Source organism: Lytechinus variegatus, chromosome 3 (assembly GCF_018143015.1).
Source record: "Lytechinus variegatus isolate NC3 chromosome 3, Lvar_3.0, whole genome shotgun sequence".
Taxonomy (NCBI): Eukaryota; Metazoa; Echinodermata; class Echinoidea; order Temnopleuroida; family Toxopneustidae; genus Lytechinus; species Lytechinus variegatus.
In genome coordinates this window covers 24,181,523-24,195,940 of record NC_054742.1, presented here as the reverse complement: position 1 = coordinate 24,195,940, position 14,418 = coordinate 24,181,523, and the positions used below count along the sequence as shown (strand labels likewise).

The 14,418-nt window shown below is 34.2% G+C and overlaps 1 protein-coding gene across 1 annotated transcript in view; it reads left to right on the top strand.

The window, feature by feature from the left end:
* LOC121410571 (protection of telomeres protein 1-like) overlaps window positions 1-12,985 on the top strand; it is a 35,641-nt gene extending 22,656 nt beyond the window's left edge. Inside the window, exons 6-19 of the mRNA XM_041602748.1 lie at window positions 1,706-1,817; window positions 3,043-3,185; window positions 3,848-3,988; window positions 4,505-4,689; window positions 5,177-5,306; window positions 6,275-6,477; window positions 6,929-7,194; window positions 8,027-8,180; window positions 8,572-8,673; window positions 9,180-9,235; window positions 9,811-9,933; window positions 10,410-10,571; window positions 11,456-11,553; window positions 12,190-12,985. Coding sequence (XP_041458682.1) covers window positions 1,706-1,817; window positions 3,043-3,185; window positions 3,848-3,988; window positions 4,505-4,689; window positions 5,177-5,306; window positions 6,275-6,477; window positions 6,929-7,194; window positions 8,027-8,180; window positions 8,572-8,673; window positions 9,180-9,235; window positions 9,811-9,933; window positions 10,410-10,571; window positions 11,456-11,553; window positions 12,190-12,444 — 2,130 coding nt within the window. The 3' untranslated portion in view covers window positions 12,445-12,985. The remainder of the gene's footprint in view (window positions 1-1,705; window positions 1,818-3,042; window positions 3,186-3,847; window positions 3,989-4,504; window positions 4,690-5,176; window positions 5,307-6,274; window positions 6,478-6,928; window positions 7,195-8,026; window positions 8,181-8,571; window positions 8,674-9,179; window positions 9,236-9,810; window positions 9,934-10,409; window positions 10,572-11,455; window positions 11,554-12,189) is intronic.
* The last annotated feature ends 1,433 nt before the right edge of the window (window positions 12,986-14,418 follow it).

The following is a 14,418-nucleotide window of genomic DNA, read 5'->3' as shown; positions in this document are numbered from 1 at the left end:
GAAAAATAGAAAAGGAAGGAAAGCAGAGAAATATAGGGAGGAATTAATGTGTAGGGCCTGATTAATTACAGCATGAAAAAGACAATTTTGAAAATTGGATGATAAGTGAAACTAATACCACAATCTAATCTATATAATATCATTATATGCTTGACGTTCAGTCGGCAGGGTATCGGGATATTTGGTACTGAAAGATATGACAAAATTTATGATTGCTATCCCCGTCATAACTTTTGATCTATCGTTTGCTTGTGTAAAAGGATTATGCGCATTGAAAGCTGCATATTTTTGGTGCGCCTTAAAGAGAAGAGACAAAATTTATGATAATTTTTTTGTGACAAAAGTAATGACATCCATCAGAATACAGATTTTGTCATATCTTTGGGAAAATATACAATATAGAGAAAAGACAAATGTTCAGAATACTGCCCCTGGATAACAGTGTAATTGAGTTTTTTCACTTGATTTCCATTTTTGTGCAATATATAATACATTACTGCATTCCTTGGTCCTATCATTTTCAAGAGGATGGGCGCTACTACATGCCAATCAATGCAATGATATGCTCTGTGGCTTCTAAACATAAACATTGGTCCTACTGTAGGTGTTTTAACGCTGCACATTAGTCCCCTATTGTCAAACAATGTATCATGTCTTTTGTTGTTTAGGCTAGAAGTCGTATAATGTACATTATATAACTCAAACAAAGATTCTTGCCATCTGATTGGTTGAAAGTTGAAAGGTGTTCAATATTTGGTCCATTCTTTGCTGCATGCATTTTGTAATTTTCCATTGCACGGTGACCGTGCATTTTTTTATTTTTCTGCTAGCCCTCCCTCACTATAATCATGTGTATGTCTACTTACCTTTGTGTGTATGTGTGTGTGTGAGGGTGTGTTTGTGCAAATGACGTTAGCGCAGATCAAACTGACTGCGCACTCGACTCAAGATCCATGAAGCAATTCGCGTCACAAAACAATGAAAGAAAATGGTGTAATCCACCGACGAGCAATTATCAGAGAAAAGGAGTTGATGGAAATGGGCCAACCTAATCTTTATCTTTTTTATTCCTTTTTTACATTTTTAAAAACTTTGTAACTTATATGAGTTATATAAAACAAATAATGAATGTAAATATTTGTGCAATGGAAAGAATATTTACATTCGATGAAAGATTAAAAGTTCCATTCAACTCGGCTAACGCCTTGTTGAATGGAACTTTACATCTTTCATCTCATGAAAATATTCTTCCCATTGCATGCATACACATTCATTATTTGTATAATATTTGGTTAGGTATGAGGATCGACGCTTAAATAAACTTTTTCCTTGGACCCTGGTGATTTGATTATCATGATTTAGTTGAGCCACAGTAGTTTTGTTTGGAATAGATTAAATAAATGATTAGCATTTCATTTATTATTACTTAAACTTTACCTCATTTAATGTTACAAGTACATGTAGCTATTGCAGTGATGTATTTTGTAACTAGTATTATCTATCTATTCATCTTTCACATTGACGGTAAATCTGTGGTGTTTGATAGATATGAATAGATATTTTATTTAAAATGCCCTGTTATGTTTGTGTAAAGAATTCACATGCAACACAAGAGAAAACAACATACACATAGTTTTGTCTTTTTAGTCTGTTTTTAGGTCAAATATGAAACTTGATGATTCTTCTATTATTTATTTTTCTTTAGTCCAACAGAACATATAAATATACATGTTTGAATGACATCAAGGAGACTGGCTCTGTCGATGTTTATGGTGTTGTCAAATTTTTCAAGCCACCATACAAAACGAAAGGCCCAGGTAAGTAGATTTGGTTCAGAAGTAGACATTTCATTAAAAAAATATAAACTAAGATTTGTATGTCATTTTCAACAAATATAACAGTTTGTCACATAGGAGAAAAACTATATTTGGTTAGGCGATTATTTCAATCTATGGGACTTTGAAGATTTGCCAAATTTAGAGTCAGGTTATGGTGACATATTAAAGAAAATTGTTGATCTGTTTATTAGACCTCATTGGTTCACAAAATTTTATTTAAATTCCATGACAAGTCCATCAAAGCGATTAAATTTTCCAGTTTTTTCTTTTCTTTTCTTTTTAAAGAAAAAATATGTACCAAATGAGGATAGAGCCTTAATTGTTTGGTCCATGTATTCTCTTTAATGCTGCCAGTACTCTCATGTTGAAAAAAATGATGTGAAAAATAACAGACATATGTACATTATTAAAAGTCCATGAAATTTTCTTCAAAATTTACAAAGTTGAAAAGGTTGAAACATTAATAGAGGAAGCCCATACACTAGTTTTCAAACAATAGGCACCATAATGGTAGCAAAATTGCTAAATGAAAAAAAAAAAATTCAGAAAGCTCTCCATTCAAGTTTCTTCTGTATTCATTTTACATTAACATATCTCCAAGTGGTAATGTGCTATTCCGTATCACATTATCCTTCCTGTCTTATGATCATGAAGAGTTCCATGGCTAGACAAAAATCTGTGCTTTCTGTCTGCTGCCACCACTTGTCATGAAATGGAGAAAAAATCTACATATAAATGAAAAAAGGAAATACATAAAAAACAATCCGTAAATATAATAAAATCTTCATAGTGCACCTATTACTGAAACAAGTATTTATAGTAACATTGTGAACAAATAATAGGCTCTATTCATTTATTGAATTAGTTAAGAAAATATGATTTTGCTGTAATTACAAGTAATAGTACCATAAACATATTTGAATGTAAAACATCGGTCTTCCTGTACTGTTTCTCCTTTTCAGCAAAACTGGTGTATCCAGGAGAAACAGGCAATTGCTAAAAAAGTGTCCCTTCCAGCATTGAACACTGGGAACAAGCACTGAAATTGCACCCTTATCCAATGTCTGATGTGCCTGGGTTAGTGCTGACATTGTGATTCATCTAATTTTGTCTTATGCTATTAGCTACTTTGGTTCATGGAATACTTAAATGTTTTTTCTCTTTCTTTCTCCATTGAATGACCCTCCATCCCCACCCCCTTTAGACTATTGTATGTCCCTGACCATCGTGGATCCATCTCTGCCTGAGGAAGATTCTGGTCTGAAATGTGTTCTATTTCAACAGGACATCAAGAAACTCCCTGAGGTGCTTAGCAAAGGAGATATCGTCAGACTACACAGACTTAGAGTAAGAAAATGAATGAAGTCATTCACAATATTCACAGATGAATTTACTGTGAAATTGATCAGTGGAAGAAAGAGTCTCTAGTGAAGGCTGTTTATAGTGTATTTAAGGAATTGTACATGTACTATCAAATATTATTTGGGAATGAATATTCTGATCATAAACTGACTTAACCTTTCTCGTCTATTGTCAATTACTGTATCCAATGTTTGTTTGACACTATATAAAGAAAGAAATAGCACTTAATCCATTGCTCACAAATACACTCTATTCCTATACTATACATTCTGCTAACATTGAATTGTTTTGTTTTCATTTGACTTTGAAAGTAAGTGACCCTCACTTTATGGCATTTGTATTGTGAACATAATTCAACAGTGCTGAGTTTCGTAGTACACAGGGTGGAGCATCAATTTTTCTAGGACTGTACAATGTACATAATATTCACCTGTCAATTGAGTCACATGCATTTTAGTTTAATGATGATTACTTAAGTGTGTCAACTGGCATTACAATGTCGATTAGGTTTATTGTACATATTGATTGGTAGTCAGATTGTTTTCAGAAATGTTTTTTTAAAGGGGGGGATTTTTTGTGAAAATACACCCAAGTGAAAAATTAATAAGTGGGTAACCCAGGGTTTGTTTCTATTCTGCAACATATAGATCCAGAAATACAATAGTGATTTCCAAGGAGCCAAGGGGAATGGGTTCTCAAGTCTAGTATTTGATGGCAGACCCAACACTCCTTTGGAACCCAGGTCATCCAGTGTTAACTACACTTTAACAGATCAAGACAAGGAAAAGGTGAGAGTTGAAGCTTAAATTAGAGTCTGAACCAAGATTCTAACATTGATGCTTATGGTAAGCAAGTCAACTAAATTTTCATGTGCTTCTATTTAATGGTGTACACATGATCAGTGATTCAGCACACAAACAAGAAAATGAGTTGCATATGCCTTCCCCCTTATATAAATATATTACAGCATTAGAAGAATTGCTGGTATGATATTGATTTTAGTGTGAGGGAATCTTTTTGTTGATAACCAATGTGTTGCTGATATGAAAGAAGATTCATGCTTACACTGTTACAGGCTTGTGTATATATCTCATAAGATTATACAGCAACAATAGTCTGTCCTCAAAAAATTATATTCTAGCGATTCAACCTATTGATGATTGTTTTTTGTAATTCCCATTATCTTTTTATAGGAACCATCCACTTCCACTAGTAGGCAAGGGGTTAAGATCTGTAGGAATAATATGCAAAATTTAGACATAACTCCCATAGTGAATGTATTAAATTATGCTGCTCTTTTGAAGGTTCGTGAACTCCGATTATGGGCAAAACGCCAGACATCAGTGCCCCTTGCAGGCCAGAGCTGGACCCTGTCCCAAATAGTCTCCCGAGAGTACTTTGACCTCATGTGCCAGGTCGTTGCTGTGGCAATCATCCCTGCAGAAAGTTGTGTGCTTATCAAAGTATGGGATGGCACCAAATACAAATGGTATGTCATGTATATTTGGTGATGGTGATGATTGATGAGAATTGTGGTGAAAATAAAGATGAGCATGAGAATGGTGATGATGAGGAGGAGGGAGGGGGAAAAGAAGAAAGAGGAAGTTTTTTGATGAAGAAAGAAGAAAAATGTGGTAATAAAAATGATTTCGATTAGATGCTATAGTATGACATATAGACACATATGACTCATAGTATAGAATTTCCATACATTAAAAAAAGTTCTGGTATTGTTTCCTCTTATTTTGTTCTATCAACCAGAGTGCTCTGCGTACTCCAGAAATTATTTCTACCAATTTCTTAATCACACTCCTAATCTGAGAAGTAAACTGGTCTCATCCATTGAATTGTGGGAAAGGAACATTTTTCTTTTCATTAAAAAAACTGAGATGAATATCAAACCAACAACTCTTGGGAGGGAAGAATGAAAAGTTACTGTGCTTCACTATCCATTACTGGTATTTGATATCCTACAGGCCAGTAAGATGTTTGGACGTGAGTAAAGTACAAGTAAAGTGGGATACCGAGTTGGCATGCCGAGCTGAAGGCCTGATGCTTGATGTCGCCCTCTATGACAACCACATGAAAGCTGGCCGAGAGCTGAAGGTAAGGCTCGTTTGTAGAATGTGGAACAAATGAGTGTTTTATTGGAATTTCTATGTCTTTAAGTTTGAACAAAGCTGACCACATTGAGGAGTGTTATTCGTGAATGAGTTTTTTTGAGTTACGGGAATCCTTGTATTTGATTGGTTGAGATCAGATTTGTTGGTAAAATCATTTTCATGAAATACTCTCTTGGTAGTTCTATTACCGTACGGGACACCGTACGGTGTCGTACGGGACATTTCGAACACAATATCTAGTCTCTAAGCTGATTCTTGAGCAATAGCGATTTATTTTTTGTCAATAATAAAGTTATAGTGGGTATTCATGTGAAACACTGATTACCAACAAAAAATGTTCGATTATGGGTGAATTACAGGTGAAAATGTTGTGTGTCGTACGGGACTCAGAAATGTCCCCTACAACACGCAACATTTTCACCTCTAATTCACCCATGGACAACATATTTTTGTTGGTTGTCATTTTTTACATGACTATCCAGTAGTACTTTATTATTACCACAAAATACATTGAAGTTTCTTGTTTGTTTGGGTTGAAAAATGTTGAGAAAATGGCTGATTTTTTAGTATGGAGTCACCCATTAACTATTTCAGAGTTACAAAGTACTGTGACATTAATATATATGCTAACATTGGCGCAGCTTTATTTCGAGTTTTAAGTTTTGTGAAATTTGTATGCCGTGACATATGCCCTTGCCACAAGCTAACAATGTTCCCATTTTTAATCTGCATGTTAAGCAAACCTTAAATTCAACACCAGTTCCAATTCTTATCCTCAAGTTGATCTTAATTGCAAAACTACTTCACAATAATACCATGTCTTCATACAGACAGGAGAGGTTGTTGCTTAATCAAATGGTAGTTTACTGAATCTTTTAATTTCAAATGAAATTAAATTAAAAACAACAATGAACTTCAGAAGGTTGATTGTTTTGGATCATCATCTTACAGCCTGGTGACTTTGTAAGACTCTACAACCTACATGCTGCGCCCTACGTACCACCAAACACAGCACCTGCCTCAACGTCAGCTGATCAAGATAATACTAACCATAATACAAACATGATCGAATTGGTCTTGCACCGTGGAACATCATATGGTCGCGGTCTGGTGGTTATGAAAGAGTATGAGGAGGATGTCCGTGTCATGAAAGGGTAAGTCTATACAAAATCCTGTTTGCTGTTGTTTTTTTCGAAATTTTGATATTAGTGAAGTGTTGAAGGCTAAACTCTGAAAAAAAAAAATATTTTAGAGGCACTAGAGACCAGGGAGGGGGCTAAATATGTGAAAGCCAATGTATGCCTAGCAATTGAGTTTAGACAGACTTTTTGGAATGCTCTCCAGGGAAAGAGGAAGATAAAACGTTGTGTTCAGGCTAACCAGAATCCAATCATCGGGGTAATGAAAATCTAGTCTCTTAGGTGCTTCGAGACATTCTGATGAATTAAGAGCTTCATAAAAGCAGAATATGAGTAATAGTATTATTTATTTCTTGAAGCTTGCAACTTGTAACATGACATTACTTCTCAGACAAAATAATCCTTATAAGATCATATCATCAAAACAAATATTTGGTCAGCCTTTTTTGTTTTGTTTACAATACAGGAGAATGGAAGAGTTAAGTAGAAGACAAGTTCAGCCATCGAGCAATGGTGACTGGTCACATGAGAGTGGTCAGTCATCATGTGGTGGTGATGGTGGTCAAAGGATGGATAGCAATGAAATCGAACTTGATAACCTTGACTGGGAGATTCCAGACTCCTTAGGAACAACCAGGTCCTCTCCAAGACATAAGAACCCAGAGAATGCAAGTTGGCCGAGCTCTTTCAATAGTGGACAGGAATTGCAGTGTATGCAGAAACCCATCTCAGGTGAAAATCTTGGAAACCAATACCCAGTTTCAGAAAATTCTTTAAAAGTTCATAAATGTCCAGTTGGAAAATAAAGGTGCTTAAAAACTTACATGGATGGGGTTTCCAAGATGTTAGGAGTTAGATTGTGAGGTGCTGCTGACATTGCAGCAGCACAAGGAATATGATTATTGGAGGAGTCTCAGCAAGAGCAATATGCAGATCAAAGTGTCTACCCTAGCAATGGTGATGATATCGTCATTGGCATAGTTTTCTTTTTATTTAAATGGTCTATTCGTGTTGTTTGCATATGCGGAGCACAACAGACCCCTTGACCCCTAAAAATGATGTCATGAGTGACTCTTGTCCTACTCATTGATGACTCGCAGTACCATCAAAGAAGTAGCATATCATTTACAACATTTACCCAATTCATGCGTATAACATGGTCAGTAAGTTTTTATAAGTGCGGTGCAAGGTGAATCAGAGGTCTGTCCTTTATATGTCCTGACTTTGTTGTTTTGTGAAATGGTGCATCACAATCAATTTGAAACCATAGATATGTCAATGTTTATTTATAAGTAGTGAATAATTTGAATGACTGAGGATGTGTCATGAGACATAAATGACACAATGCACATGGGGACAATGATGTACTTTCTCCCAGGTTGATAAGTGTGTCATACAAATGAGATGTACTTTAATGTCAAATAAATATTCAACTCTTGTGATACTGTATCTTGTTCAAATTTGTGATAAGGTTAGATTGTTATTTTTTTTTCTGTTGGTGGTTGTCATTGTTCATGGTAGTATTTTCATCATTACTGTTATTGCTTATTTATTTTTTTATCAGTCATCACACAATACCAAGATTGTCAGGTTTCCAAGATAAAGCAGATGAAGGACCATCCTCCTCATCTCTTCCGCTTAAAGGCTGCAGTAGTAGACTACTACCCAAGAACCATCCAGGATTTTGTGCATCTTTTCTGTTCACAATGCAGAATGAGGTACTGCTTCTTTTCTTTTTTTGTGTGTGTTCCTTCATAATTTTTGTAAACGAACTGATTTTAGTCATTTGAGTAATTGTTGTATTTTACAATATTTTTTTCAAAATTATTCAATCTAGCAAGAGATCATCCAATCAAAAAGTGTCCTTTTAGATTTGATGCAAAATCTTTTCATCCCATATTTATGTTTACGTTCTGATTAGTAACAGATGGGGAGGAAATATTTTTATTGATTATCAAATCAAACTTTAAATAATGGAATACCAATGAAGTCATACAGTTTTTTTATCAAATCTTATATTGTTGAGGATGTGTGCCAGAAAATGTTTTGTAATTTGGTCTGTGAAATGGTGAAATAACTATTTAATTTTTTTTTATCTTTGGTATAAAGCTGTAGGATACCTTCCACTCGGAGTGCTTCAAAGAGCAAACCACATGGTAACACAGGACAGTCAAGTCCAGACAATGACAGGAAGAGAAAAACAGCACAAGGGTTAGTATTCAAGGTCACAATCACTGTCAAAAAATTATTGTCAACACAAATGTAGGAAAATAATTAATTGCATTCTGTTGTCCTTTGAGTTTATTGTCAAACCGTTGTAGTGTGGATCCATGAATTTCTTTTATGCATTTTCATTTTGTCACTTAATCTAGATATCTTCTATGAATTGTTTAAGTATCCATGAACTGTATAGTATCTTGAATCTCTTACTATGTATCTTGTCATTGTAGTAGTATCTTAGACAAGTGTGTGAACTATTTGTTCATAGATTTGGTAATTTGAAAGTCTGTTAAATCATTTATCTGTATTTTTATCATTATATCGCGCATTCCCTTTTTAAGGGAAGAGAGGGGCAAATAGCTAATTGAATCCCAATGCTTTGGTCTCTAACAACATGATTAAACAAGGGTATGCAAGTAAACTTCTACATCACCCCTTATTATTGTGGTATATATTCACTATTATACTTTTGTGTGTTTTTTGTTTTTCTTATAAAGATTTGAGTCCCCTAGAAGAAGCAGAAGAATCAAGAAACAAATAGGAGATTCAAGTGGTAAGTAGACTCTCAGTGATTCTCAGAATATGTTCAATTGTGTTTGAATAAGACATAATGTAATGTGATTTTGTTCTTGTATGATTCCTCTATGCACTCTTGACAGATTTCAGGGAATAATATATAGTTTATACTGTGTTTTCTTGATAGTTTGTTTTAGTTATCCTTATTCTGTGCAATTGATATTATGAACTCTACCATTTGAGACAATGCTAGAAAACTAATTAAGTTCATCCCATTTTGAACACAATATCTAGTCTCTAAGCTGATTCTTGAGCAATAACAATTTATTTTTTGTCAATAATAAAGTTTATACTGTGTTTTCTTGATAGTTTGTTTTAGTTATCCTTATTCTGTGCAATTGATATTATGAACTCTACCATTTGAGACAATGCTAGAAAACTAATTAAGTTCATCCCATGTTTGATATTTATATTAATTATGATATTTCTGAAAATACAGCTAGATTAATATTTATGTAGTTTGTGTTATTTCTTTGATATTCATTGTTGTAGTAGCTCTCATCTTATTTGTATCAAATCATTTTGATATCTCTATTCTTGATTCCCCCATAGATTCTTCACAGGAAAGAGACAAACAAAGAAAGAAGATGGCAAAATGCAAAGGAAGACAAGTCACAACAAAATTGACACCTCAAAAGAACAAAGAGAATATTAATGCTCTAGCTTACATCAAAGGTTAATGTCTTGTTATTTTGTTTTTATATTAGGCATTTGATAATCTGTGTATTTTACATCAATTTTTTTTTCTATTTGAATTTTTTTTTGTTATTTTGTATTTTTTTTACCAGAAAAAAAAGGGGGGGGGGGGCTTTAAGTGTGCACCAACATTACAACATGAATTTAAAAAAAAATCTACAAAAATGATCCAGATTGTCAGTTCCTATTTCTGATATCTATTTGTGATGTCTATTTCTGATTTCCATTTCTGACAATTAGTTTTGCTTTCTATTTCTGATTTGTGAGGTCTGTTTCTGATACTATTTCTGATGTCCATTTCTGATTTCTGTTTCTGATGTCTTTTTCTAATTTTTAATCTAATGCCTATTTCTGGTAATTATTTCTGATTTCCATTTCTGATGTCTATTTCTGATAATTATTTCTTCTGGCTATTTCTGATGTCTTTTTATGATGTCTATTTCTGATATATTTAGACTTGACAGTGCAAGAGAGTTTATCTCTAATGAAAGAAGGGATGCAGCTAGTCCGTGTACCAAAGCTCTATATGAGAGAGGCAAGACATCATGACAAGGGAAGACTTAGTAATAGAACACAACTCTATGTATGTCCTACATGCTGTCCAGATCAACATCAAGGTTGGTAATCTTATTTCATGGTGATTCTTACAATTATGCAGTACACGGCTTTGTTGCTGTATGGTCGCCCTTGGTGCATATTTAAAAGCCATATTTTACTTGGTATTCTGAATGTATATATTGTGCACAACTCTTCCTTCATGTGAGCACCAGCAGTACACATTGAAGAGGTCAACATATCATGGTCTAGTAATCTGACAATTTCCTCCAGCAATAAATTCATCCACATTGGTGTACACTTGACAAGTGTAGTAAATAAGTAACATGCATTAATGTTTGGAATGCTTGTGTGTCTACAACCTTTCTGTCTTCTACCCGTTTAGTCTCGTCCTAGATGGTCTAATCCCATTTTGTCTGCAACCAGTTCATTGAATAACCTTTAGGTCTTGTTGCTACTTAGTCCATAGGGTAGATGAACTGTTTATGAACCAAACCTTCATTAACAAAGTGAAAAATGATGAGTAGATGAAGTGTAATTTAGACAAACTGGGCAATATACTATATGAGAGTCGGTATAAGTGGATATGATACTAAGTGTTTATAAGACCAATTCTATTATAGACTATATTGGTGTAAACCATTTGGTATTAGACTAAGAAATGGACCAAATGCTTGTAGACCAAGTCAGTATGGACCCTTGTTTGCTGGGTTAGTGGTATTTATAATGATTGGCATCTTCATTATATCTTGAGTAGGCTCTGCAGAGTGAAACAAGTGTTTTATAATATACAAATATTGAGTGCGATCGTTCCAAATATTACATGAGCGTGCAAGTTGAATAGACTGCTCCAACTTTCACCGAATGTAATATTGGAACAGTCTTAAACTGTTTGTAAAATTTGATACATGGATATAACTACAGGTAATTTCATTTTTCTTTATAGACAAAGATGTTGTGCTTCTGCAGTATCATTACTGGATCAAGCTATGGCTGCAAGATTCAACAGAGAGAGTAGAGACCATCTTACAAGGTTCTGACGCTGTAAGTAAAAACATCAAGATATGATCATTTTATTCTAACATAATTTTCCTTCAGCCTTAAAAGTTATACGCTATATGAAATGGATGAATTAATTCAACTGTGTAACACAGGAATGAAGAATGGAAAGGAACATGTTTGGGACAGGGAGAGAGCCATGATAGGACTTGAACTCGACCATGTGCTAAAATTATTGGAAGCCAAAGATTTTTTTTAAATCTGCTTATATTGTGTATTTCTTATATTTACTATTTTGTTTCTGTTTGCTTTCATAATGAAGAAAATATTGTAGTTATCATTCTAAGACAGTTATACATGATTTGAATGTCTTAAGAGTTAATAAATTGAACACATACTAACAGAGATTTGTGCCCCGATTGGCTCTCCATAGTTAAACTACAACCAGGGTTGAATTTAAACCCGAGTTCAGAATACGGCACATTGTGTCAGTCTGTGCCATCCACCAGAACACAGCACATTGATAAATTTTGTATCTCTCTCACTCTCTCTCGTCTATCCTTCTCTCTCCAACTTTTTAATCTCTATCTCTATCCCTTTCTTTCCCATCCTATCCTTTCTCTCTCTGTCTCTCTATTTCTGTATCTGTCTCTGTGTCTATCTTTCTCTCACGTTTAACAGGAATTGTTTTTTGGCACACCAGCTACCAATCTTCATATGAACCCTGATAGCAGGCTCTCCATAGCTGATAAGATGGAAAGACTGTGTCCTCATCCTTGTGAGACCAACCCTGATACTGACCCCCCTCAGGTTAACTCTGTCACCACCAACCCCAAGCTTGAATGCTGCGTAGAAAGACTGGTCTCTATGAAACATGGGTCACGCAAAGTCACATACCATATGCGAGATACCCAGCTGGCATTAGATGTACATTGACAACCTATGTTGATTGTGTAAAACATTGGGAAACCCATTTGCTCGAGAGCTCGCATTTGAATCGTCTGGGGCTATTAGTTTCAGCCTATCACATGGTCATTAAAAAAGTGATGAGTTTTCAGATTATGACATTATGGAGAGCAAGTACCAGTTTCATATCAGTATGAGAAGAATAAAAGAATCATAGACAAGCTACTGTAATAATGATACAATGTATTCTTTATATATCCAATATGGATCTGCATTACACCATGCATATGGGAGCTTTGTATTATATTCAAGAAGGTGTCGTTTCTGTATTTCATATAACCTACATACCCTTGTAGGGTTAGAAGTGACTACCAGTTCCATTACCTTTTTTAAAATGTTTGACTGAAATAGCTCTCTTCCGATTGTTAGCCACAGTATTTTTTTTCCAGTGGGGCAAGAATATTTGGATTGATTCTGATATTATGCATAGCAAGTACAATAAATTCCTTGCCTAAATAGAACATTATCTATCTGCATATGTTTAAATCTCTTTAGAATGGTAATATAATTAACATATGATGCACCACGCCGTACACCGGGGTACCGTAGTACCCCGGGGTACGGCGTTGTGCAGCGCCATCTCGTGTTGTAATAGTGTACAGTTACATTGTTGTCATGGTGATCATGGTCGTATGTTCGGTGCGACAATCATGACAATGAATGGGGACAATGATAATTTCCTTTCTTTGATACAATCTAGTGCCAATAATAGTAAACAAATTATGTTATACTTAAGAATTTAAGTATACTTTTCGACAGCTAACTTACACAAAAGATTAGCTTATAGTCCAAAAACTTATTATTGCACAGTGAAGATTAGAACAGAACATGAAAATTAGAATAAAGTTATCATTTGCATGCATCAATTGTTACATAAGATCACTAAAAAGAAAAAAAAATCTGTACAAAACATTAAAATATACTTGCACACATTTTTGGTAACCCAGGGTACAGCGCAAAAAATAAAATAAATAATTCAACAAAATGGCGGATTATCATTTGGTACCCCAGGGTACCAAATACTGCATCATATCAATATTGAAGATTGTTTACTTTTAGGAGACAGGTACCATTAAAGATTACATATGACCATGCATTTCTAATGTAAATTGTGTGCCTCATTTTTAAAGTTATGAATTCTATTTTGTAGGAAAATATCTAGTCTTCAGAGATATTTCCATATTTTCGTTCATAGCAATATAATTGCTTTAAGTTATATTTATATTAAAATATACCTACATGTCAAAGTTGCAGTGCATGAACTATTATAATGTTTTATTTTAATCATATCATCATAGAGCTAGATATAGAAAATTCTTATATAGGTCAGGTAAACCAGACATTGTGAAAGATAGAAATCTGGGCTGAATAGTAATTATGCTGGAGATGGTCAATACAGGTAAGCACAGATGGACAGATATATATATATATACAGATGCCATTCTGATTTTACTTATTTCTGAGCAATTACAATTTTTTCTCCAAAGAATTGTGCACATTGTTGTATTTGATCATAAATAAACAATTTTTATTGGATGGCAAGAACATATATATTGAAATGTTGAGTTTGGTTGTTTCTTTTTCACGTCGAAACTATTGACCACAAAAGAATACATGCTGTACCTTGTAGTCTCCATACTGAAGGTTATGTCTACCATAAAATTTTATATTCATATATATTATATATATATATATTATTCATTTATTCGTTTTTTTTTTTGGGGGGGGGGGTCATGTGGTTTTCATACCTTGTCTTGATTGAGTCAGCATATGCAAGATGGCTGTACTATGCTCTGCACTAGGATATGTTGGGGATTAATGAGCATAGCATTTGGTACAATTTCATATGTGTTGATACATACAAGAAACAATTGACATTTTAATTCAGACTGCAAATTGATTGTAATACCTTTTGCACTTCATAAATACATGTATTCAACTGTA